The sequence below is a fragment of the Coregonus lavaretus genome (genome assembly GCF_964263955.1).
Source record: "Coregonus lavaretus genome assembly, chromosome: 32".
Lineage (NCBI taxonomy): Eukaryota > Metazoa > Chordata > Actinopteri > Salmoniformes > Salmonidae > Coregonus > Coregonus lavaretus.
In genome coordinates this window covers 26,814,810-26,842,623 of record NC_140019.1, presented here as the reverse complement: position 1 = coordinate 26,842,623, position 27,814 = coordinate 26,814,810, and the positions used below count along the sequence as shown (strand labels likewise).

Sequence of the window (27,814 nt, the reverse complement as noted above, 5' to 3'; positions counted from 1 at the left end):
CATTATGTGCAAATATGTTTCTCTGAGATACTGAGGCTCAGACGCTGCAAGGTTGGCTACTTTTCTTTCTCAATAATTTCATGAAGGAACATCTACATTTTCAGTTGATAAAGGGTATTTCTTTTTACTATGCATTTCAGTGGCTAGACATAGAAAATAAATATGAAATCTTACAGAAACAGATAGGCCTATATATATATTATTGAATGCAGTTCACCAATGATAGTATTAAAGGAAAACATACGAAATAAATAAGGAAAAACTTTTCATATTCTTTTCATGTTCTCAATAACCAACAGATACGTTCGTCAAATTATATTTTATTTCACTACTGGAGTTCGTCATGGGAGTCCCATGTTCAACCATAAAGCATCTCTCAGCTTTCCCATTGGATGGCTGAACCTTCTTTAACAGTTTTATCTACGTCTCCTAAAGCAGGTTCCTCAATGGCTGATGCACAGAATGGATGAGGCCCTGTGGGAATGAAGCCTCGAGTCTGCTCTGCATGAGGAAGTGTATCTGCCAGAGGGATGAATCTGCGAACTGTGTTTCAATCTCAGAATGTGGTGGTTGGATCTACTGGAGCAAGTCCTGAACAGTCACCGACAGCTCCTGAAAGGTGGGTCTCTCGTCCGCCTTCTGCCAGTCAACGCAAGAGGAGAGACAAGACATGAGGGTGAGGCAAAAAACTGTTTTAGATTAGAAGGTGTCAAGCTGACGTCCATTTTGCTGACATTTATCTTTGACCCCCACTTATCTAGCCTGATCTCTGAACTGTGCTGTTTTGCAAACATGGTTTGACAATGACCATAACATTTGGCATACAGAATATACAGATCTGTGACCAGGCATTATTCTGGCTACTTTATACTGTACGTACATCCAGCCAACAGCTGGTCATGATGGTGTAGACTCTGTCGTTGGCCAACTGGGGGCGATAGAGGCGATGGCCTCGGGACACCTGGTCCACTATCTCATTGTTGTTTAACCGTTCGTAGGGCAGCTTTCCTAAGGTGTAGATCTCCCACATTAAGACCCCTATGGAGAGCAAGGTAACCTTGTCAATATGTATTAAATGATCAGCAGAGGAATAAATAGTGAGTGAATAAAGGTTAAATAGCTGTGGCCTGTTCCCAGATCTGTTCGCTCTCGCCAACTCATATGGTCATTGGCGTGACAACAACCATACTGAGTTGACAAGACAGCTCAAACAGATCTGGGACCTGGATCTGGGCTAAGATAGGAGGCCTTTACGAACCATAAGCCCAGATGTCTGACTTGCTGCTGAATTTACAGTAGAGCAGGACCTCAGGAGGAGACCAGCGCACGGGGAACTTGGAGCCTGCAGAGCTGGTGTACTCATCATCCAGGACATACCTGAAATGACAGGGACAGTTGTCAACTTATAATGGAAGTAGCTTGAATTACATAATATTGCTGTAAGAATCAACTGTAGATTGGATTTATTTGTCAGGTATTTCTGCAGTGTGTACTTTTTTGTAAAAGCTGCCAGAATCAAGCACAACATTCACAGTCGTTTACCTAGACAGTCCAAAGTCAGTGACTTTAATGGTCCCATTGGTATCTACCAAGCAGTTTCTTGCAGCCTGAGAAACAGAACAGAGTATTTGTTATTTGGGCCCAGTATTGTTTAGTGTAGGATAGTAGTAGTACCATATCAGGATCAGACCTGCTGTGTCTTTCAAATACGTGAGCTGCGCTTGATTTAGTTTGAACAATCGGTGGAATAGTCCCAAAAGTGCAAACTGCAAAACCCAAGCTATTTGACTTATAAGTATAACATCTTACCAGGTCTCTGTGGATGTACTGGTTAGCCTCCAGGTAGGCCATGCCCTCTGTGACGTCCTTACACATCTCCAGGAGCTGGATGGGGGATGGGTGCTGCTTCAGGCCTTCCCGCAGATAGCTGAGTAGGCAGCCGTTGGAGAGGAACTCTGTGACAATGTAGATGGGCCTTTGTTTGGTGCATACGCCGTACAGCTGAACCAAGTTCTCGTGGCGGAGCTTCCTGGTTCAAGCGAAAAGAGACGAGATTAAGCATGTGTTGTAGGCCTATGTGGGTTAAAATTGACCCCATAGTCCACTGACTGCACCCCTGCGAGATAGAGAGAGCTGTGCTTACATCATGACTTTGGCCTCCTCTATGAAGTCGTCTTCAGACATGGAGCCCTCCTTGATCATCTTGATGGCCACGTCATGCTGGCCCTGCCACTTCCCGTACTTCACCACTCCAAACTGCCCATTGCCCAGCTCCTTGATGAAGGTGAGGTGGCGTGGGTCAATCTCCCATACCCCTGGAGGACAAAACAACAAATTGAAGGAACACAACGTTTACTCATGTTAGCAATCAAGCTACAGATAACGTTTCTCAAAGTCAGCCATAAGGGTTTCTGTTACTGCACTAGTCTGGTCCCTTTTGTATGTGCCACAGCCAACTAATCAATTGTTGTCAAGTGGTACAGCTACATATCTTCAGCCTGACAACACAGACAGAGAGGAGTTGGCCAGAACACAAACAGACCGGACCACCAGGCTACAGTATATACATAATACTCTCTCAATAGAAATGTATTCAAAGAACACACTCACCATACCCAAGCCCTGCTGTGGAAGGGGCATTTTTTGCATGACTTGACACAATGTATTTCAGCCTGCTGACCATACCTGGAATGGGACATGATGGACAATATATCTTAAGTGCTGTATTTCATAATGATGAACCTGTACTGTTACACAGATGCATATGAAGTGGTGTGTTGGGGTAGGGTTGCACATTTCCGGTTAGTTTCCCAAAATGTCCTGGTTTTCTAGAAATCTCGGTTGGAAGATTCCCGGAATCAGGAGGGAATAAGAAGGAAATCTGTAATCCTCCAACCAGGATTTCTGGAAAACCTGGGAATTTTAGTAAAGTTACTGGAATTTTGCAACCTTAGTTGGGGTTATCTGTACCTGCTGCATTGTGCTGGTGGTAATTAATGAGGTCTGGGATGCTGCTGAAATTGTGCTTCTCTGCCAAGTAGAACTGGCCTTGTTGGGTGGTGCAGATGTTGTAGTGTCTGCAGTTACCCGCAGTCTCCCTAATGGGAACAGTGAGGAGTGTTTAGGTTTGGTGTGAGGGAGGATAGTTATGTTTGGTGTGAGGGTTGTGTTAAAGGGATAGGAATTTAAAGGGACACAACACTCCAATTGAAGTTTGTCAGATATTTTTAGACCTCAAAAGGGCCTAATGCCAATATGAATCCACATCCCACACCCTTGGTTGTGTAGATCTAGTTATATGCCTCATCCCCAAATGAATGTAAAAGATAAGCACTGCAAATCTAGAAATTACATAGTTCTTATCTCTTTTGTTCATTTTTCTATTGTGGTGTATAGCCGGATCTTTGATATTGGAGTGTAATGTCCCTTTAATAGATGTGTTTCTTTTCATGGGCTGTGAATCTGAAAGTAACAACAAGGTGCTCCATTCGCTGACACATTGGTTGCATCAAATATGGCACCCTATTCCCTATAAACTGTAAATTCTAATCTGGACCTCAAAGCCAGTTACACTGGTTTTTAAAAATGATTCCCCTCTAAATCAGGGATTGATTTAGACCTGGGACCAATGTTCCCTCTAAGCTGCGTGCAGGCACGCAGCTCCCCTCGGACTGCCACGCAGAAGAAATATCAACCCGCACAGAGAAGCACAAGATTGAACTTCACTCAACTTTCTAGAGTTTTAACAGTTAGTTAACACTATCAACGTTTCGCTTTACTGTGGGAATTGTGATCGAATCAACGCAATATTAGCCACTTTCAATGTAACATACCCAAACAAAACGAACTATGCAAGACTTAGTATGCTAAACTAACTGTTTATAAGATGTTCTTGTAGGCAGAGTGCATTGGAGTAGGATTCTATTGCATTGACAGGCACGACTCAGTCCTGTACTCTACACAGACCAGTGCGCCATGACCAATCAGCGCTGCAGTAGGCCTATATGCAAATAGCCATTGCCATATATGGATCTGTGCCATTCACTTTGAACTGGACTGTGTTTACAGTGTGAGCGATCGAGAGTAGATGTGCTTGTTTTGAGATCAAAGCGAGAGCTGCACGTTTGTTCATATTCTTTGCTAGTTAGTGAGTTATTAGCCCAGTAATAGCTAATTTCTAGTCAACAATGGGGGAGTGGTTGCTTCCTACAAGAGCACAACATGTGTGCATTTCTAGCCATCTTTGAAAAGCCAGTCAGGTAAAGTGTTTTTCTTTAAAGGGGCAGTGTAGTATTTTGAGACAGGCTTGAATAAGATATGTAGCCAATAGGCAGAGGGTAGCATAATGTTCTGATTCTCTGTAATGATAGTATGGGAATAATAATACATTTTATTTTATAAAGTGGTTTCTTGCATCAAACAACACAACATTTTCCATCACCTTGTCTGAAGGACAAGTGGATAAACAGGTTAATGTCAAGCCCTGCATGTTTTTTTCAAAAGTCTCATGGAATGTAGACCTACATTGAACACCACACATTTGCTGCTACTGTAGGCTGAATGATAGAACAGCTATTTCCTGTTCAAATGTTAAGGGATGCCTTTTTCTCCATGGTTTTTGATGGTAGGCCACTCTGATAGGCCTACATTATGATCAAATAGCCACAATAGCCTACTTGGCCACTGTTAAAACTGTAACTTAAAGCGGGTACAGCCTCAGTGTTCACAGTAAATGCGCGCCGGTAGTTGCACAGAATTTTCACAACGTTCAAGTTTGCGCTCAGCAGACCTGAAATTTGCTCAGTGGCAAAACATTTTTGAGGGAACATTGCCTGGGACACCAGCAGTTTAAGGTAGAACAGAAAACCAGCAGTACTCCGGACCTCGCACGGTAAGATTTGAATACCCCTGCCATATATAGTGTGGTACTTTTGACCAGAGCCCATTTGCCATTTGGGACGAAGCCCAAGCCCTTTGAAAAGTAGTGCAGAAAGAATAATCATGGTTTTGCATGGAGACATTTACATCTCTCTTCCTCTGCAGGCGGCTGTTTTCGCTTTCATTATCTACTGCTGAGCAGTTCTTCTTTTGACTGTCCATTTATGGTCTGCGTTTGACAATGCATCCAATTCCTATGTAGTGCACTACTTTAGACCAGAGCCCTATGGTCAAAAATAGTCAATACATAGAGAATAGTGTACCATTTTGGACACATTCACAGTTTTGGCTAGTGTATAGGCCTACACACAGGATGTGTCCTAAATGGCACCCCCTGGGCTCTAGTCAAAAGTAGTGCACTATAAAGGGAATAGGGTGCCATTTGCGATGCAGACACAGTTAGCCATGCCCCATTTGTCTGCCCTCAATGAACTCACCCGCCCTTGGTGAACACAGAAACTGTGTACTTCCCAACTTTGCTTGAGTCTCGTACTAAGAAACCACCATCTTTGTTCTGGGAAAAGAAAAAACAATAACCTCAATAGCAAAGGTACATACAACGCAGAGGCAGCATTGCTTTGTATTGCTTTGTGAGTATCCCATAGCAACATTCTGTCATTCTAAGCTATTTGACAGATGATGCCACAAGGAAAATTGGTGCCCATAGCTATAGTATAAGGACCACAGATCAGAGGACCACAATATAAATAACTTTTGTGTTATTCTCAATTATTTTAAATGCAGTGCATCCACTTGTGTTGCTGGTGTAAGCAAAGGAGAGGAACAGTAGTATGTCAACTAATACTGTATGTTACAGATGTTTTTTTTTCCATTGAGATTACCTCTGTCTTCAACAGATTCTCTGCCTGGCTGCGGTTCATGCTCTTGCGGTACCAGCTGGGAAAAAGAGAAGGTGAAATGTGCATGTTATAAACCACTATGGTTGACATGACCTCATAGCAAATGAGTATTAAAGCAGGTCACATGAGGCAGTATTCTGCTGAGTTGTGTTAATTAGGCACTAAAAGGAAGAAAACGGATTGAAACAGTAAGGGACTACCTTGATTCATCCAATAAGAAATGCACATTTTCGCATTCAGTTGCAAAATGTTTTGAAGCGTTTTCTGTTGCGTGCCCCACTGAACACGGCCCTGCAGGGATTTAATGTGTTCGGAAGGTGTGGTGACTTGGTACCTCATTATTTTTGGTTCCCACAGGATTGGAGAGGTGTAGGGTTTGAGATGCAATCCTATCATTGTAATGCAATGTTTAATAGTCAATGTTTTGTAGCAAGAGAATTCCATACTCACTCAAACTTTTCCAGTTCATTTCCAGCCTCCACAACGTAATTACTGGGAATGTATCCCTCCTTGCTGCAAAGGAAGGCCACACACAATCTCCTGATAAGTCAATGTACATTTAGTATGTTAAAGACACAGGGTGACGTTTTCATGCTGCAAAACAGTTCACATCTGTGCAAAACATACCTTAAAACTCAAAATAATAATCTAGCTGTGTGATTCAATTTAACACATTTCCTCAACAATATGCATGATACAAATATGATTATTTAACTGAGTTTAGTAATCTCAGCAATGCATAAACACACATTTCTGAAGAAAGGTATCAAATGAAATCACACTGCCAGATTAAAATTAGTTTTACTGTGTTTCGCATCATCACTATTTTGCATCATGAAAATGTTGCTCGTAATGTATGAAAGGGATAGGATTGTTATTCTTACTGTTTGTTAAAACAACACACAGATCATTCAAACAGTTTGAATGCACCAGTGACTTTAAGCTACCAATGTACCTTAACCTTGATCTACTGATCATATCACCAGTCCTCATCTCTATTCTTGGAAGCGTGTCATTGTTTTGTTACAGGGCCAAGGGTCGGTCATCTTTTTTGACGTGTTTTTCTTGTGCTTTCTTGTTGATAGGGCTATATGGTGTTATGTTTTAGAAGTGTTCTTCCAGCAAACACACAGCCCAGCAGGTAGCATTCAACATCATAATGGTATCATATTCTGGTTGTAAACTGGTTTTCTGGCTGAGATGTCCTACAGTATCACCAGATAACAACCATGTAAAATACATTTTACTGGTTGCTAAAAGACTTGTTCCTTTACAAACAGTGTACAACCTGAACAACTTCACATAATATTGTCATAATGATTGCAACCAACTTTTGCCCACTGGGAGGCGAGTGTACAAAACATTAAGAACATCTGCTCTTTCTAGGTGAAAGCTATGATCCCTTATTGATGTCACTTGTTAAATCCACTTCAATCAGTGTAGATCAGGGTTCTTCAATTCCGGTCCTGGAGGGCCGAAACACTTCTGTTTTTTTTATTTCTACCTGGTAGTTAATTGCACTCACCTGGTGTCCCAGGTCTGAATTAGCCCCTGATTAGAAGGAGAGGATGAAAAACAGAGGTGTTTCGGCCCTCCAGGACCGGAATTGAAGAACCCTGGTGTAGATGAAGGGAGGAGACAGGTTAAAGAAGGAATTTTAAGCCTTGAGACAATGGATTGTGTACAGTGGCTTGCGAAAGTATTCACCCCCCTTGGCATTTTTCCTATTTTGGAATTAAAATTGATTTTTGGGGGGTTTGTATTACATGTTAGTCATTTAGCAGACGCTCTTATCCAGAGCGACTTACAGGAGCAATTAGGGTTAAGTGCCTTGCTCAAGGGCACATCGACAGATTTTTCACCTAGTCGGCTCGGGGATTAGAACCTGCGACCTTTCGGTTACTGGCACAACACTCTTAACCACTAAGCTACCTGCCGTATCATTTGATTTACACAACATGCCTATCACTTTGAAGATGCAAAATATTTGTTATTGTGAAACAAACAAGAAATAAGACAAAAAAAACAGAACTTGAGCGTGCCTAACTATTCACCCCCCCAAGTCAATACTTTGTAGAGCCACCTTTTTGGCACATCTAGCCACTGGGATTTTTGCCCATTCTTCAAGGCAAAACTGCTCCAGCTCCTTCAAGTTGGATGGGTTCCGCTGGTGTACAGCAATCTTTAAGTCATACCACAGATTCTCTATTGGATTGAGGTCTGGGCTTTGACTAGGCCATTCCAAGACATTTAAATGTTTCCCCTTAAACCACTCAAGTGTTGCTTTAGCAGTATGCTTAGGGTCATTGTCCTGCTGGAAGGTGAACCTCCGTCCCAGTCTGAAATCTCTGAAAGTATGAAACAGGTTTCCCTCATGAATTTCCCTGTATTTACCACCATCCATCATTCCTTCAATTCTGACCAGTTTCCCAGTCCCTGCTGATTAAAAACATCCCCACAGTATGATGCTGCCACCACCATGCTTCACTGTGGGGATGGTGTTCTCGGGGTGATGAGAGGTGTTGGGTTTGCGCCAGACATAGCGTTTTCCTTGATGGTCATAAAGCTAAATTTTAGTCTCATCTGACCAGAGTACCTTCTTCCATATGTTTGGGGAGTCTCCCACATGCGTTTTGGCGAACAACGTGTTTGCTTATTTTTTTCTTTAAGTAATGGCTTTTTTCTGAACACTCTTCCATAAAGCCCAGCTCTGTAGAGTGTACGGCTTAAAGTGGACAGATACTCCAATCTCCGCTCCGCTTCAGGGTTATCTTTGGTCTCTTTGTTGCCTCTCTGATTAATGCCCTCCTTGCCTGGTCCATGAGTTTTGGTGGGCGGCCCTCTCTTGGCAGGTTTGTTGTGGTGCCATATTCTTTCCATTTTTAAATTATGGATTTAATGGTGCTCCGTGGGATGTTCAAAGTTTCTGATCTTTTTTTATAACCCAACCCTGATCTGTACTTCTCCACAACTTTGTCCCTGTTTGGAGAGCTCCTTGGTCTTCATGGTGCCGCTTGCTTGGTGGTGCCCCTTGCTTACTGGTGTTGCAGACTCTGGGGCCTTTCAGAACAGGTGTATATATACTGAGATCATGTGCCAGATCATGTGACACTTAGATTGCACACAGGTGGACTTTATTTAACTAATTATGTGACTTCTGAAGGTAATTGGTTGCACCAGATCTTATTTAGGGGCTTCATAGCAAAGGGGTTGAATAAATATGCTGTCACAGAATCAGCCGAGGCTGCTCCTCCTCCTTGCTCGGGCAGGCTTCGGCGTTCGTCGTCCCCTGAGTACTAGCTGCCACCGATCTATGTTTCTGTGTTTGACTTGTTTTGTCTTGATTGTATACACCTGTTTCCTATTATGTTGTATTGTATTCCCTATTTAACCCTCTGTCGTTCATTGTGTGTTGTGTGTGATTGTTCTCGTCATTTTCGGCAGTTGCTAGTGTGCGGGTATTACCCTCCCTGTTTGGAGGTTGTTTTGTATTCTGGTTACTTTGTTAGGAAAGTATCGTTTCCAGTAGCTCGGTGTCCTGCGTTTGACTTCGCCTACCGCATTCACGTCGCAATCTGACAGAATCACACACCACTCTCAGGGAGTCAGCAGGAGAGGCGGTGCCAGCTGGATCTATGGAGGCACGCGTTGAACACCAAGCGGCCATGATCCAGGCTCTCGGCACCGCCATGGAATGGGTGGTGAACACCATTGAGTGATGGGAAAGAGGGGGTCTACCTATACCCCCTCCAACGATACCACCACCATTGGCGATGCCCATCGTTTCACCTCCGGTGTCCAGTGGGATTCGGCTCTCGCTCCCGAGGGCTTATGATGGCACAGCGGCCGGGTGCCAGTGTTTCCTACTCCAGGTTGAACTCTACCTAGCAACCATTCACCCGGCGCCCTCGGGATACGAGAGCGTGTCCGCCCTCATCTCCTGTCTGTCCGGCAAGGCGCTGGAGTGGGCCAACGCCGAGTGGGGTGGGATAGACGCCGCTACGGTCAGCTATGCGGAGTTCACCCGCCGCTTCCGGGCAGTATTCGATCATCCACCAGAGGGTAAAGCGGCGGGTGAGCGTCTATTCCACCTTAGACAGGGGAGGAGGAGCGCGCAGGAGTTCGCGCTGGACTTCCGGACGCTGGCTGCCAACACGGGATGGAATGAGAGGGCCCTCATCGATCACTATAGATGTAGCCTGAGGGAGGACGTGCGTCGGGAATTGGCCTGCAGGGACACCAACCTCAGCTTTGATCAACTGGTGGACATGTCGATTCGCCTGTATACCCTGTTGGCTACCCGCGGATGTCCGGATTCGGGGCCGTCCATTCCATCCCCCAGCACTTCCAAGCCGACCCCTATGGAGCTCGGGGGTGCTGGTCCTAGGGAGACCAGGAGGGAGACCAGGAGGGAGGCCGTCCCCTGCACCAACTGTGGCCGCAGAGGACACACTGCTGGTCGGTGCTGGGGAGGGTCTCCTAGGAATCGAGGCAGTGGGCGACGCACTGATGAGTCATTCCAGGTGAGTAGGCACCCAACTCACCCAGAGCTCTCTGTTGATCATATGTGTATTAAAGTGGTGTTTCCCGAGGTTTCTCTTCACTCCCAGCATAAGGCGCTAGTAGATTCAGGCGCAGCTGGGAATTTTATCGATCGCCAGTTCACCTATAAGTTAGGGATTCCTATCGTACCTGTTGATGTGCCCTTCCCTATTCATGCTCTAGATAGCCGCCCTTTGGGGTCAGGATTGATTGGGGAGGTTCCCTGGTTAACATCTCATGACCCCAACATTTCATGGCAGCAGAGAGCTCTCAAGGGATGGTCTGATCAGTGTACTGGGCGGTGTGGAAAGCCCGAACCAAGTTCCCACCTTGCACATTCCACCTGAGTATGCCGATTTGGCACTCGCCTTCAGTAAGAAGAAGGCGACTCAATTACACCTCATCGACAGGGGGATTGTGCGATAGACCTCCAAGTAGGCGCTGCGCTTCCACGTAGTCACGTGTATCCTCTGTCTCAGGAGGAGACGGCCGCTATGGAGACCTACGTCACCGAATCTCTGAGACAGGGTTACATACGGCCGTCCACTTCCCCTGCGTCCTCAAGTAAATTTTTTGTGAAGAAGAAGGATGGGGGGTTTACGCCCGTGTATTGATTACCGTGGTCTAAATCAGATCACAATCAAATACAGCTATCCTCTCCCTCTGATTGCTAGTATGACGGAGTCATTACACGGGGCGCGATTCTTCACAAAATTGGATCTCAGGAGTGCGTACAACCTGGTGCGCATTAAGGAGGGAGATGAGTGGAAGACAGCATTCAGTACCACCTCGGGTCACTATGAGTACCTCGTCATGCCATACGGTTTAATGAATGCTCCTTCAGTCTTCCAATCATTTGTGGACGAGATTATCCGGGACTTGCATGGACAGGGTGTTGTGGTGTATATTGATGACATTCTAATATACTCCGCTACACGAGCCGAGCATGTGTCCCTGGTGCGTCGAGTGCTTGGTAGACTGTTGGAGCATGACCTGTATGCGAAGGCGGAGAAATGTCTGTTCTTCCAGGAGTTCTTCTCCTTTCTGGGACATCGGTTGTCCGCGTCAGGGGTAGAGATGGAGATTGACCGCGTTTCTGCCGTGTGTAATTGGCAGACTCCTACCACGGTAAAGGAGGTGCAGCGCTTCTTGGGTTTTGCCAATTACTACCGGAGGTTTATCCGGGGCTTTGGACAGGTAGCAGCTCCCATTACCTCTCTGCTAAAGGGGGGTCCGGTGCGCCTGCAGTGGTCAGCTGAGGCGGACAGGGCGTTTAAATGTCTGAAGGACCTGTTTACCTCGGCTCCGGTGCTGGCGCATCCGGATCCCTCTTTGGCATTCCAGGTGGAGGTGGACGCTTCCGAGACTGGGATCGGCGCTGTGCTGTCTCAGCGCTCGGGTACGCCACCTAAACTCCGCCCCTGTGCTTTCTATTCTAAGAAGCTCAGTCCGGCGGAGCGCAATTATGACGTGGGGGACAGGGAGCTGCTAGCTGTGGTTCAACCCCTTAAGGTGTGGAGATCTCTCCCGCTTTGTATTTAAGCTCACCTATAGACCAGGGTCCCAAAACGCTAAGGCAGACGCCCTGTCCCGACTATATGACACAGAGGAGAGGTCCATTGAGCCCACTCCCATACTCCCGGAGTCTTGTCTGGTGGCACCGGTGGTGCGGGAGGTTGATGCGGAAATCGAGCGGGCGTTACGTTCCGATCCTACTCCTCCACAGTGTCCAGAGGGTCGGAGGTACGTGCCGCTCGAGGTTCGCGATCGTTTGATATAATGGGCTCACACGTCACCCTCCTCTGGTCATCCGGGTATTGGTCGGACAGTGCACTGCCTTAGTGGGAAGTACTGGTGGCCAACTTTAGCGAAGGACGTGAGGGTTTATGTTTCCTCCTGCTCGGTGTGCGCCCAGTGTAAGGCACCTAGACACCTGCCCAGAGGGAAATTACAACCCCTACCCGTTCCACAACGGCCGTGGTCTCACCTATCGGTGGATTTTGTCACGGACCTTCCCCCCTCCCAGGGGAACACTACGATCTTGGTTGTTGTGGATCGGTTTTCTAAAGCCTGCCGTCTCATTCCCCTGCCAGGTCTCCCTACTGCCCTACAAACTGCTGAGGCCCTGTTTTTACACACGTTTTCCGGCACTATGGGGTGCCTGAGGATATAGTGTCTGATCGGGGTCCCCAGTTCACCTCTAGAGTCTGGAGGGCGTTTATGGAACGTCTGGGGGTCTCGATTAGCCTTACCTCATGTTTTCACCCCGAGAGTAATGGGCAGGTGGAGAGAGTGAACCAGGATGTGGGTAGGTTTCTGAGGTCGTATTGCCAGGACCGGCAAGAGGAGTGGTCGGGATATATTCCCTGGGCAGAGATAGCCCAAAACTCACTCCGCCATTCGTCCACTAACCTTACGCCTTTCCAGTGTGTGCTAGGTTATCAGCCGGTTCTGGCACCTTGGCATCAGAGCCAGACCGAAGCCCCTGCGGTGAACGAGTGGTTTCGGCGCTCGGAAGAAACTTGGAACGCTGCGCATGTCCATCTGCAGCGGGCTATCAGGCGGGAAAAGGCGAGCGCCGATCGCCACCACAGTGAGGCTCCGGTGTATGCACCGGGAGATTGGGTCTGGCTCTCGACCCGAAACCTGCCCCTTCGCCTGCCCTGCCGGAAGCTGGGTCGGCGGTTTGTGGGGCCATTTAAAGTCCTGAGGAGATTGAACGAGGTATGCTATAGGTTACAACTGCCCATTAATTACCACATTAACCCCTCGTTCCATGTGTCTCTCCTCAGGCCGGTGGTGGCTGGTCCACTCCAGGAGAGTGAGGTACGAGAGGCTCCTCCGCCCCCGTTGGACATCGAGGGGGCTCCGGCGTACTCAAGGCGTCGGACGGGGGGCCTGCAGTATCTCGTGGAGTGGGAGGGGTACGGTCCGAAGGAACGGTGCTGGGTCCCCAGGAGGGACATCCTAGATCCCTCCATGTTGAGGGACTTCCACCGGAGTCATCCGACTCGCCCTGCTCCGCGTCCTCCTGGCCGTCCCCGAGGCCGGGGTCGGCGCACGGCTGGAGCCGCGCGTCAAGTGGGGGGGCACTGTCACAGAATCAGCCGAGGCTGCTGCTCCTCCTTGCTCGGGCAGGCTTCGGCGTTCGCCGTCCCCGGAGTACTAGCTGCCACCGATCTATGTTTCTGTGTTTGACTTGTTTTGTCTTGATTGTGTACACCTGTTTCCTATTATGTTGTATTGTATTCCCTATTTAACCCTCTGTCGTTCATTGTGTGTTGTGTGTGATTGTTCTCGTCATTTTCGGCAGTTGCTAGTGTGCGGGTATTCCCCTCCCTGTTTGGAGGTTGTTTTGTATTCTGGTTACTTTGTTAGTAAAGTATTGTTTCCAGTAGCTCGGTGTCCTGCGTTTGACTTCGCCTACCGCATTCACGTCGCAATCTGACATATGCACTCATCACTTTTCCGTTATTTATTTTTTTGATTTTTTGAAACAACTAATTTTTTTCATTTCACTTCACCAATTTTGACTATTTTGTGTATGTCCATTACATGAAATCCAAATAAAAATCAATTTAAATTACAGGTTGTAATGCAGGGGTGTCAAACTCATTTTAGCTCAGGGGCCACATGGAGGAAAATCTATTCCCAAGTGGGCCGGACCGGAAAAATCATGGTATATATAACTTAAAAACAACAACTTCAGATTGTTTTCTTTGTTTTAATACGATCAACATACAACATAAAGCTGGAGCCTGAGGACAGTGTGTCCAAAATAGTACAAGCACAACATCACTACTAATCATAAAACACGTCAAGTTTATTTGAAAATTCTAAAGAAAAAGAACACACAAACACAATGCCTCAGTGATTAACAGAACTGTTTCACAGATCACAGAACTATATCAGGGTGTCATTTCTCAGGCAGAAATGTAGATAAAAATAATGAAATCCTGTTCCCCAAACAAGTGCAAGAACCACAGAGTCAAGAATAGGTTAAATATACAAATAAAATAAAAACAATTAAAAACAATAGCACATCAACATAAAAACATATAAACATAAAGCTGGAGCCTGAGGACAGTGTCCAAAAGCACAACATCACTATTAATCATAAAACACCTCAAGTTATTTGAAAGTTCTGAGGACAAAGAACACACAAACACACAATGCCTCAGTGATTCACAGAAGTATATCACAGAACTATATCAGGGTGTCATTTCTCAGGCAGAAATGTAGATAAAAATAATGAAATCCTGTTCCCCAAACAAGTGCAAGAACCACAGAGTCAAGAATAGGTTAAATATACAAATAAAATCAATTAAAAACAATAGCACATCAACATAAAAACATATAAACATAAATCTGAAAGCGTTGCTCAAACTCCCGTAACAGTCCCGTTATTTTATCTTTGAACCGCTTCATGTCTGCCACATGTTGGGTCGCGCACACATTTTTCAGACAGGGGAAGTGAGCTGCATCACCACCGGCAAGTTGCGTCTCCCACAATGACAGCTTCAACTTGAAAGAACGTATGCTGTCATAATACTGCGTGACAACTTTGTTGCGCCCTTGCAGCTGTTTGTTCAAGTTATTCAGGTGCTCTGTAACATCCACCATAAATGCAAGGTCCTGCATCCATTCTGCGGAATGAAATTCTAACACTGGTTTGCCCTTTTCTTCCATGAACTGTTCAATTTCTTCTCGTAAATCAAAGAAACGCCTCAGCACAGCACCTCGGCTTAACCATCTTACCTCAGTGTGGTATGGCAGGCCATAGATGTGGTCTTTCTCTCTGAGAAGGCTGTCAAACTGATGGTGATTCAGGCTTCTGGATCGGATGAAATTAACAGTTTGGATGACCACCTTCATGACGTTATCCATCTTTAATGACTTGCAACACAAAGCCTCCTGGAGCAAAATACAGTGAAAAGTCCAAAAATCACATCCTCCATTTGCAGATTGCACTTTCTCTCTGAACTTTGTCACAACGCCTGCTTTTTTCCCGATCATTGAGGGCGCACCATCTGTAGCCAGGCTGACAGCGCGGGACCAGTCCACTCCGACCCTGTCCAGCACGCCGACGAGTGCGGTAAAAATATCAGCTGCTGTCGTTGTATCTGTCATCGGCACAAACTCCACGAACTCCTCGGTGACGGTCAATGTGTCATCAACTCCGCGGATGAAAATGGCCAGTTGTGCAACATCTGTAATGTCCGTGCTTTCATCAATTGCAACCGAAAACGCAATAAATGACTTTACTTTTTGCTTCAACTGGCTGTCCAAATCCACTGAAAGATCGGAAATCCTGTCTGCAACTGTGTTTCTTGTCAGGCTGATATTTGCAAAAGCCTGCCGCTTTTCAGGGCACACAATCTCCGCTGCCTTCATCATGCATGTTTTTACAAATTCACCCTCACTAAATGATTTGAAGCCACTGCGATTTCATTAGCAATGAGGTAGCTAGCTTTCACTGCAGCGTCACTGATGTCTCGGCTGTGAGTAAACACAGACTGCTGTTTCTTCAGACCCGCCAACAGTTCATTCACCTTCTCTCATCTCCGCTGTCCTTGAAAGTTGTCATATTTGTCGGCATGAAGACTCACATTGTGGCGACGAAGGTTATATTCTTTCAGCACTGCAACATGCTCTGAACACACCAAACATACAGCTTTCCCATTCAATTCCGTGAATAAATAGGATGACCATTTTTCTTGGAACACTCTGCGTCCACTTTTCTCTTTTTTGACAGAGACATATTGGGGCAATGAGGGTGCCAAAGCACATAATGTTAAAAGTAGAAGCCATAATAAATATCGCGGGCAAAACAAAGTAGCTCATTGGCTGCACGTGCTTGACCTACTTGCTCTGCCCCGGTATAAACAGTTTGCTTGCTTAACACAATTGCTATTGCGCCATCCAGTGGACGCAATTGGAACAGCAGTTAATTTAATAGAAAAATTGCAGCGCATTTTTATACTTTACAATTGTTATTTTTTTATTTATTTTTTTAATCATCTCGCGGGCCGGATTAAACCCGTTTGCGGGCCTGATCCGGCCCGCGGGCCGGACGTTTGACACCCCTGTTGTAATGCAACAAAATAGGAAAAACACCAAGGGGGATGAATACTTTTGCAAGGCACTGTATGTGTGCCATTCAGAGGGTGAATGGGCAAGACAAAATATGTAAGTGCCTTTGAACGGGGTATGGTTGTAGGTACCAGGCACACCGATTTGTGTCAAGAACTGCAACGTTGCTGAGTTTTTCACACTCAACAGTTTCCCGTGTGTGTCAAGAATGATCCATCACCCAAAGGATATCCAGCCAACTTGACACAACTGTGGGAAGCATTGGAGTCAACATGGGCCAGCATCCCTGTGGAACGCTTTCGACACCTTGTAGAGTCCATGCCCCGACCAATTGAGGCTGTTCTGAGGGCAAAAGGTGGGGGGTGCAACTCAATATTAGGAAGGTTTTTCCTAATGTTTGGTATACTCAGTGTATGTCACTCACTAGCAGTCACTCAATTAGCCCATGTCAGCTAAAAAAATATATATTGGTAAATTAGTCTAGCCAGCTATTCAAACTTGAGGTAATCATGGCCGAATTATCCACCGGGCATGTGCCCAGGGACCCTGACCTCTAGGGGGCCCCCATTGATTTTGTTAGTCACTCTCACTCAGATATCATATTAACATGGCATAAGTCAAGGAAAAATTTGTAGAATTGCAGGGAATTTACTGTAAAACTGCAAAAAACATTGTTCTGTAAAGCAAAACTATTAATACAATACCTTTTCTGATAACAAATCCCTCTGTACGTATATTAAATGATAGTTTTTAATCCTGGTGCTGAGTTCATGTGAGTTATTGTGTAGTGGCTATGTGTTTGTAGATGGACTGAGGTGAATGAAGCTACAGCAACCAAGGTGATAATGTCTGGGGTCATTTTTGCTTATTTTTGCTGTTCCCCAAATAGCATTTTAAAATTAGCATAAATTGTATAGAAATGCAGTAAATGAGCTTCAACTTTCTTAAACAACCCTTCCTCCATCTGTTTCTTTTCGATTTCCTCTCTACCTCTCTCACCCGTATTTGTCCCTGGCCCTCCACCAGTTGGAGTCAGACATCTCCAGAATGATGTACTCCTCATCCTTCCTCAGCTCCAGATCCTGGGGCGTGGAGGGCGTGTACTCGTACTCAGCGACCACCGTCATGCCTGCGGAGAGCGCAGGCTGCTCGGGAGGCTGCGGAGGTAAAGGCCTCAAAGGTTTCTCCTGAAAAATGGGATGGGAGACAACATTGATGAAGATGGGTGATACTGTATATCCTTCCTGTATCAATCAGAAGTAGAGATACTGTAACTGAACGTAAGAGTGGGGAGAACATGTAAGACAGACCTCTTCTGGCGTAGGTGGAAGTGGTTTTCTGGATTGCCTCCGAGACCCCTTTGAAACCCCTATAAGGGAAAGGGAATGCTTCATGTTTTGTTCTCTGTGACTACAGTTTATGCTTCTCTGCAGTTACCTATAGTACGAATTTCCTCAGTTACTTGTTATCACTTCAATTGTTATAAAAGCATGTCTCTATATGTATCAACATTTATACTGATTCAAAATGGCTGGTATTAGTCTTGGTCATTATGAGATGATTGTAAGACATCATACATGCATTATAAGACATCATCATCATACATCTTACAATGCATCCGAGCCATATATTGAGATGTATCTGAACATATGGTTCTGTGATGCATTATAACGGCATCATAGTGCATTATACCTGCAAGCTTTCAGTAAAATGTTCCCATTTACTTCCTAATTACATAAGCTGGTAGAGAACATACTATTTTTACTGCCAGTTTTATGGGCGTCTTTCCCACCACATTACTGACCTCCATTCTTGTTCTCCAGCATCCTGCAGCCCATGGCTTGTTTTACTTCCTGCTGGCAGCACTGCCACATGCCGTCCATCCAGAAGCACGGGTGGTACTTCTGTATCAAGTCCTTGTTGAAGCGCACCACTTAACATGGCGGCACAGAATGTGGGACGACATTTACATTGGATCAACACTGGCAATTTGCATAGACACCTAGATCTGACTAAACAATGGGGCTGGTAGATTATGGGCCGTAAGGAAATGTTTATGGTATCTCACATGGCTCCCTTTGTCTATTCTTTGTCGGGCACTTTAGTGTTAGGTGTATGATGATGCTGCATACTGACCATGCCTCAGCTTGTGGAGCCACTGCTTTCGGACCTCGTCGCTCTTGGCGAATATGTAGAGTGGGCCCTCATCGTAGATAATCTGTGGTAAATTAGGGGAGAGAGGGAAACAGCTGTTTCTTCAGTTGGTGAAGGGTAGTACATGGTCAGGCCGTACACATGAAAGCAATACAATAGTGTAGAAGTATCTATTTTAACACGAAAATACTATTTCCTGAATCTGCTCTCAGATCTGTTTGTGCTATATAGCAAGCAATGACCACAGGAATTATACAGCACAAACACATCTAGGACCAGGTTACTGCTTTGGAGATGAGCTAACCTAATGTATCAGGCATTTATGTATTGTGCTTCTGAACCTTGCTGCCACCCATCCCACAAACTCCTCATTTAGGGGTATGCAAATATATTGGGTATTTCCTGTGTCTTTATAGATGCTGCTTAGTCACCATGTCTACTGTGGTGACACCTGCGCTGTTGTTGAAACCCTCAGTTCATCTCGGTCTCCACTGTCAAGAGAGTCTGTTTCACCTCTTATTGACTTTCAGCATGTTAACCATTTCTGCACTACTGGGTAAAGGACTTTCTCTCTTGAGGTAGATTGACTTTCAGCATTTTAACTATTTCTGCACTGCTGGGTAAATTAGTTTCTCTTAGGTAGATGCAGTATATCCCCTTTCACATCAAAGCTACCTGAATAGTCTCTATGGGCTTTTCACCCTGCATGCTTTTAGCCCAGGGATAACTGGAACCTCAACTAAGACTGAGCAAAGTAAATACCTGGAGAATAGTGTCAGAGAGCATACCACATATGCTTCATTAAACATCCTACAGTATCTATAGGTGATCTGATGTCACTCTACTGGAGTGCATTCTCTTTTTACTGCCACACAGAATTATTATAACAGGACACGAGAAGAAGAGAGAGTGAACTAAAACATCCACTGGTCTGAGATCTGTGGTTATGTTAATCTCATTGGTAAGAGACACCGAGCTACAGTATGTTAACTGATCTAGGACAGCAGTTGCTCACCTGGAACGGGTACAGGCGCTCCGCGGGGGCACAGGGCTCCGGCTGTACTGTCCCCACACACTTGATCTTATCGATGCCCACGGTGCCTTTCAACCCCTTCTTTTTCTGCACAGAGGACAGGGATTACAGTGAGTTGGGGTAGCAGCAGGACTAATAGACCCAGACCTATTTAGATGACCAACAATACAGGTACTGCAGTATATTTGTGGGAGCATAGCGTAGTTTGATAGTATTGCTATAGTATTAAACTGCTGATCTTAAAGTTACCGTTTGGTCATGGTCATTGTATATAATGAAAACGTACAGTACATTAACGTGGTCCCAGATCTGTTTGTGCTGTGGTCATTGTCCTATGACAACTCCTATGGTCATTGTCAGCAACAGCACAAACAGATCCAGGCTAAGAGTACATACCCCTTTGTCCAGATCATAGTCGTAGTAGGCAATCTTGTCCAGTGTGAGGATGAACAACCTCTCTTTGAAGTTTAAAGGGGAGGTCTTCTTCTTTTGCTGGGAGCGTTTTATAAAGATCTCTTCCAGGAGATTGTCTGACATGGTCTGATCTGATGTTATCTCCCTACCTTTAGAAAAGGCAAATCAACAAAACAGTTACAGTCAGAGATGGAATAATGTATTCATTTTTTGGTCATATTTTGATCCCATGCATTCAAGGCCTGATGGGGGATAAAGAGACCAGTGGCTTCAACCACATCAAGTGCTGTAGCAAACCTTGCTAGTGACCGTAGCTACTGGAGGAAACGTGTAGTTGACTGTTCTCCATTGGAAAAATCATGAACAAGATCATTTCATTAATGGTGTACTGTACAGGTATTTTACTGAAACTCAGTTTATCACCAATTTCCACAGTGCTTAACAGAGTAGGGTAACGTTGCCATCTAGACACTGCCCTAAGGTCAGTTTTACATTGCCATCCCTCATGGTTAAGGTTAGGATTTTGGGAAGGTAAAACTATAAGGTGCCTATAAGACCAACTTCCCACCGGTCCTTATACTACTAACTACTTACCCACTCTTCATGAACTCTGCGCTGTGTCACTACAGCATAGATCTACAGCATAGATCTGAAAGCAGATAGAAACAGATAGTAACAGATGCGATCCGGAGCAGATATCAGTGTATATATATATTAACCCCTGGTTTGCATGAGCGCTCCTGCCACTGTTTCCTTTACCCACATCTTCCTGCTTCTCTAAAGATGTAGGATCTTAATTTGATCCAGTTTGCTACAGCAGGAAAATAATACTGCAGCAACAGGAAATGTGAATTATTATGTGGATTATAATTAATGGAATTTTTTGTTGGAGTTGATATATTTTTCATAAGGGAAAATCAAGTCTGAAATTTCAAAGGGGAAATTACAAACTTCAGAAGACTTTTAAACCTCAAATACACTACAAGTTTTAAATGTCCTGCATTGCAGGAAAGTTATCCTGCAACAGTATGATCAAATTAAGATCCTACATCTGTATGTTCCATAACACATTGACCTTCTCTTTCCCCCATACGATGAAGGCATGACATGAAGGCAACCTTTCCCCACCTACAATCGTTGCCAATGCTTATGCTCTCATCTCTGATATTGTTAAAGGGAAAGTTCACTAAGGACTTGGGTTCATTGACTTACAGTTTAGCGTTAATATTTCTTAGTGCAAAATAATGTGGATTTCTGTTGGCATGCTGGCATACACTATCCCTTTAATTTGATAAATGTCCACAAACTCTATTTTTGGTAATGTAGTTCTATTGAAATGACAATACTTTGTTGAACTCATGAAATATGGGGAGAAATAGGTCCCTATTGTAGAAAACATAAGACACAGAGACAAAAAAGAATCCGATGCTCTTCTTTGTATCTACCAAAAGACAGGCTCATTGCACCTTGCTGGGTTGGCCAACCACACCATTGTAGCTGTGAACCTTCCACACAAAACAAGGCCTCTATTGATTCATTCCAGCATCAGATGGAAGGTGAGAAAGTTTGACAAATAGAGAGAGACAGACATTTTTAATTATCTAGGGATCAGTATAGTGGCTCCACTATGGACACTGGTGTGGTGATTCATACATATGTCAAATACTTTGTATTTGAGGTACTCTAGATTTACTGGTATCTTGGGTTTGCACTTTCGGGACTATTCCATTGGATACACTGCAAACGTTGGCAAACTAAATCAAGCATACCTTAAGTATTCAATAGTATTTGATATCTATTTGACCTTCCCTTTCATACAGGCCACAGAATCAACAACATAATTTTTTTTCTTTCAAATAACTGACTTAACCCCAAATGACTTAACCCCAATGAGGAATTATTTCAAAGTCCAAGCAAGCATATATAGTTCCCTGCCTGCATCATCAATACAACCTTCTAGTTCTCTTCTAACATAGGCAGTGTCCTAAAATGAACACAGCACTCAAAAAAGGAATACTTCAATGTCACAGACATGTAATGACAGAGCGTTTTCTCATCAACTCCAACTCACCCATGTTCCTTAGGGCCCCTCGTACCATAGATATATTCAAAGGAGCTGAATCGTTATGTTCCCTCTGCCTGCTGTCTCCATGATACAAGTTAACTCAGCTCAGACTATTTTAAACACCCTCCTTCTCACTTCCTGGTTGCATCTGCTGCTGATACACCCTCTCTTTTCACAGCTCTAGATAGTAGACATACACGACTAGCCATGAGTGGCATCTTGTTTTCACTCTAGCTAGCTGATTTTGATACTGTGCAGTATGTCAACAACAGTATTATCATTCTGTGTAATGTTACAAATTATCCTCTTTGACACACATAATCAAACCCCTTATCTCTGCTGCAAGCTCTTATACTGTACAGTCCACACAATATTTCAAATGTAGGTTGTTTACATGCAGATATAAGCATGGGTAAAACACTGACCTAAAGCTGCTAGATAGAGCAAGTAGCAATTTGTCTCTTTAGTGGCTGTAGCTGTCCTATCAATCACACAATCTTGTATCACAACAGTCGTGTTTAGCCTGTCATCCACACAAGTGCTAGTGTTTTCTAAAGGGCTTGAGTCACTTGGGCTGACACAGTAGAATTTATAGGGAAGTTGCAACAGTATTGCATTACAATGCTAAAGAAAATAGACTATGTTGGAAAGGATCAGTGGCGCCACAGTGGTTCAACTAGTTACTGTTACATCCCCTCTTCCTCTCTTGACCCTGTCATAACACTACTAACACATAGTCTGTTCCTGCCCTATAGGTGTCCCCTGTAGCTCAGTTGGTAGAGCGTGGCACTTGCAACGCCAGGGTTGTGGGTTCGTTTCCCACGGGGGACCAGTATGAAAATGTATGCACTCACTAACTGTAAGTCGCTCTGGATAAGAGCGTCTGCTAAATGTCTAAAATGTAAAAATGTAAACATACCATCAAAGTATTTATTTGTTTGATACAAGCCTTGTGCCAATTCTGGCCATCAATGTGGGATAAACAAAATGCCAGGGACACAGCATCCAATCAATGACACTGCGGATGTGTCTCTTAAAATCTACCAACCAATGGGGAGGAGGAATACAGACTTTGTGCACAATAACATACATGGGTTCACTATCATTTTATGAAATACTTAGTCTTCTTATCAATGACACACTCTCTTCCAATGAAATTGTTGGTTTGTTGATAACAGGAACCTTGCAACAAATGCTCTCTGAACATTTCCTGTCTGATAAGTGTGTGTGTGTCTTTATATGGAGAGGTTACTTTTGTGGTGACACCCCCCCCCCACACACACACACACTCAGAGTATGTCTGACCACAAAAGGAAACTCTCCATGTGAAGATGTTTAGGCAGAAGGCTTCCTCAAATAATACAAGCAGGTCAAAACACACAAACAGATCTTGGCTTTACAAACCCTACTTTCTCCCTTAATGTCACATACTAGAAAGCTTTCTGCTACTAAAGGAAATGGGTCAAGAAGAGGTACTGCATAGCGGGGTGTCTGGACTTTGTAGAAGCAAAGGGAGCTTTCGGCTTGCAATTTCTTTGTATCAATGTTTCAGGGATATTGCTGAAGTTGCACACACCAACATACACTAACTGTACATAACATTAAGAACACCTTCCTAATATTGAGCCTCAATTCGTTGGGGCATGGACTCTACAAGGTGTCAAAAGCGTTCCACAGGGATGCTGACCCATGTGGACTCCAATGCTTCCCACAGTTGTGTCAAGTTGGCTGGATGTTCTTTGTGTGGTGGACTATTCTTGACACACACAGGAAACTGTTCAGTGTAAAAAACCCAGCAACGTTGCAGTTCTCGACACACACAAACTGGTGCACCTGGCACCTACTACCATTTCAAGTTCAAAGGCACTTAAATATTTTGTCTTGCCCATTCACCCTCTGAATGGCACACATACACAATCCATGTCTCAATTGTCTTAAGGCTTAAAAATCCTTCTTTAACCTGTCTCCTCCCCTTCATCTGCACTGATTTGAAGTGGATTTAACAAGTGACATCAATAAGGGATCATAGCGTTCACCTGGATTCACCTGGTCAGTCTATGTCATGGAAAGATCAGGTGTTCCTAATGTTTTATACACTGTGTATGTTATCAAATTAATATTAAGTAATTAATGTTTAATATCCAGCTGCAAAACTCTCCACTGTGAAATGTAATAGTCAAATGGACGCAAGAGCATGGACAGTGGACAAGTAACAATGAAGTTTAAGGATGAACATGATAGTGTTTGTTTTCTATTTCCAATCATTCCACTGTGATCCAATGTGCATTGCAACTAATTAATTGGCTAAATACAGTGCCTTACAAAAGTATTCATCCCCCTTGGCATTTTTCCTATTTTGTTGCATTACAACCTGTAATTTCAATTGATTTTTATTTGGATTTCATGTAATGGACATACACAAAAAGTCCAAATTGGTGAAGTGAAATTTTTAAAATAACTTCTTTCAAAAAATTCTAGAAAATAAATAACGGAAAAGGGGTGCGTGCATATGTATTCAGCCCCTTTGCTATGAAGCCCCTAAATAAGATCTGGTGCAACCAATTACCTTCAGAAGTCACATAATTAGTTAAATAAAGTCCACCTGTGTGCAATCTAAGTGTCACATGATCTCAGTATATATACACCTGTTCTGAAAGGCCCCAGAGTCTGCAACACCACTAAGCAAGGGGCACCAACAAGCAGGCGGCACCATGAAGACCAAGGAACTCTCCAAACAGGTCAGGGACAAAGTTGTGGAGAAGTACAGATCAGGGTTGGGTTATAAAAAGATATCAGAAACTTTGAACATCCCACGGAGCACCATTAAATACATTATAAAAAAATGGAAAGAATATGGCACCACAACAAACCTGCCAAGAGAGGGCCGCCCACCAAAACTCATGGCCCAGGCAATGAGGGCATTAATCAGAGAGGCAACAAAGAGACCAAAGATAACCCTGAAGGAGCTGAAAAGCTCCACAGCGGAGATTGGAGTATCTGTCCACAGGACCACTTTAAGCCGTACACTCCACAGAGCTGGGCTTTATAGAAGAGTGGCCAGAAAAAAGCCATTGCTTAAAGAAAAAATAAGCGAACACGTTTGGTGTTCACCAAAATGCATGTGGGAGACTCCCCAAACATATGGAAGAAGGTACTCTGGTCAGATGAGACTAAAATTTAGCTTTTTGGCCATCAAGGAAAACGCTATGTCTGGCGCAAACCCAGCAAATTTACATTTACGTCATTTAGCAGACGCTCTTATCCAGAGCAACTTACAAATTCTCATCACAACGAGAATGCCATCCCCACAGTGAAGCATGGTGGTGGCAGCTTCATGCTGTGGGGATGTTTTTAATCGGCAGGGACTGGGAAACTGGTCAGAATTGAAGGAATGATGGATGGTGCTAAATACAGGGAAATTCATGAGGGAAACCTGTTTCAGACTTCCAGAGATTTGAGACTGGGACGGAGGTTCACCTTCCAGCAGGACAATGACCCTAAGCATACTGCTAAAGCAACACTTGAGTGGTTTAAGGGGAAACATTTAAATGTATTGGAATGGCCTAGTCAAAGCCCAGACCTCAATCCAATAGAGAATATGTGGTATGACTTAAAGATTGCTGTACACCAGCGGAACCCATTGAAGGAGCTGGAGCAGTTTTGCCTTGAAGAATGGGCAAAAATCCCAGTGGCTAGATGTGCCAAGTTTATAGAGACATACCCCAAGAGACTTGCAGCTGTAATTGCTTCAAAAGGTGGCTCTACAAAGTATTGACTTTGGGGGGGTGAATAGTTAGGCACGCTCAAGTTCTGTTTTTTTGTCTTATTTCTTGTTTGTTTCACAATAACAAATATTTTGCATCTTCAAAGTGGTAGGCATGTTGTGTAAATCAAATGATACAAACCCCCCAAAAATGAATTTTAATTCCAGGTTGTAAGGCAACAAAATAGGAAAAATGCCAAGGGGGGGGGTGAAAACTTTCGCAAGCCACTGTATTGTACATATTGCATTGGGGGCAATGTCTGTAAAAAAATTATAAAACAATCGTAAAGAAGACATATTTTGTGATATGCATGTGGGCATCTTCCACCCTTCAACATACAATACGTCCAAGATAAGCCTGGACAATGAATGAACATCTAACTAGAGATGCTTAGGAATGATACATGAATGATAGGCTGTAGTCTGTTTTGACATTTTCCATCAGTAAGAGAACATTTTTTATGAACAAGCAATTTGATTTAACAGTGTTGCTGCTTTGGATGTTATAGCGAAAGTCCAGAAACGTCAAGCTTGTTTCAATGTTGGAGCTCCCAATGTCCTCCCAATGTAGTGGAGCTTACTGTCATTCATGCTTTACATAGTCCCCTATCTGGTTGAAACCTCACAGAAACAGACCAAATTGATTACTCCTAATGCATTCCTAGATATCATGTAGTGATAATGTCAACCTTCTGACTATCCTTTTAATATATCTATTTAAACCTTTATTTACCCAGGTAAGTCTTTCAGAGCAAACTCTCTTCTACATTGATCACCTGGTTCTCTCTCAGGGAATGAGGACCTGCATACTCAATAGAAGCCTATTTTTCAATATAATGCATACAGTAATACATAGCCTGCATGTAACCTATAGAGCTTTCGTCTTTCCTCAATAGATGGATCTCTACCATTTAGCTAGCAAATACATCAGCACTTACCTTGACTCTGACCCTCAGCAAGGCCTATAGACGGACCACTGTCTGCAGACTGTGATGTGGAGGATTGACATGGACAAAGACCTCTGCTATGGCTGCTCTTATTCCATGTACTGCCAGTGTGTAGCAGCAGGCGACTACACACCACCCTTTCAGAGGAATTGACTTCACACAGTTCCCCTTTTGCTTCCTGCTCATTTTTATACTAGCTCTCTGGAGCAGTGTGTGAGGTCAGAGAGGGCCAACTAACCATTAACACGCCAGTATCCATAACGTAGGCTAAGGAATTAGTTATATACAGTAGCATTAGTCTGTGTTCAAACTTGACTGCCTTGAGGCCTTTATGGACCAATGATTAGAAGGAAAACAGCTTGAGTATAGGCCTAGTGACGAATATGGAATGTACAGTGAGGGAAATAAGTATTTGACCCCTCTGCAAAAAAGTATTTGATCCCCTGCTGATTTTGTATGTTTGCCCACTACTGTTTGCCCAAAAATGTTATAAATTGATTTGCATTTTAATGAGGGAAATAAGTATTTGACCCCTCTGCAAAACATGACTTAGTACTTGGTGGCAAAACCCTGGTTGGCAATCACAGAGGTCAGTCGTTTCTTGTAGTTGGCCACCAGGTTTGCACACATCTCAGGAGGGATTTTGTTCCACTCCTCTTTGCAGATCTTCTCCAAGTCATTAAGGTTTCGAGGCTGACGTTTGGCAACTCGAACCCAGCTCCCTCCACAGATTTTCTATGGGATTAAGGTCTGGAGACTGGCTAGGCCACTCCAGGACCTTAATGTGTTTCTTCTTGAGCCACTCCTTTGTTGCCTTGGCCGTGTGTTTTGGGTCATTGTCATGCTGGAATTCCCATCCACAACCCATTTTCAATGCCCTGGCTGAGGGAAGGAGGTTCTCACCCAAGATTTGATGGTACATGGCCCCGTCCATTGTCCCTTTGATGCGGTGAAGTTGTCCTGTCCCCTTAGCAAAAAAACACCCCCAAAGCATAATGTTTCCAC

General features: G+C 44.2%; 1 protein-coding gene across 2 annotated transcripts; it reads right to left on the bottom strand.

Moving 5' to 3' along the window:
* Positions 1–306: 306 nt before the first annotated feature.
* Positions 307–26,912, bottom strand: LOC311107486 (tyrosine-protein kinase BTK-like). 2 transcript variants are annotated; one of them, XM_084149983.1, is made up of 19 exons: positions 26,801–26,912; positions 20,629–20,683; positions 20,017–20,183; positions 19,603–19,707; positions 18,570–18,651; positions 18,238–18,366; positions 17,744–17,802; positions 17,433–17,620; positions 6,249–6,311; positions 5,781–5,835; positions 5,376–5,452; positions 2,971–3,098; positions 2,611–2,685; positions 2,144–2,315; positions 1,810–2,029; positions 1,543–1,607; positions 1,259–1,377; positions 881–1,038; positions 307–639 (listed from the first exon to the last, which is right to left on the bottom strand). In XM_084149983.1, the coding sequence occupies exons 3-19, from the start codon at positions 20,155–20,157 to the stop codon at positions 577–579; spliced, it is 1,899 nt and encodes a 632-aa protein (XP_084006109.1). In that variant the 5' UTR covers positions 20,158–20,183; positions 20,629–20,683; positions 26,801–26,912; the 3' UTR covers positions 307–576. The 2 variants fall into 2 exon arrangements, with proteins under 2 accessions (XP_084006109.1, XP_084006108.1); XM_084149982.1 differs by lacking the exon at positions 26,801–26,912 and adding an exon at positions 22,106–22,211.
* Positions 26,913–27,814: the final 902 nt, after the last annotated feature.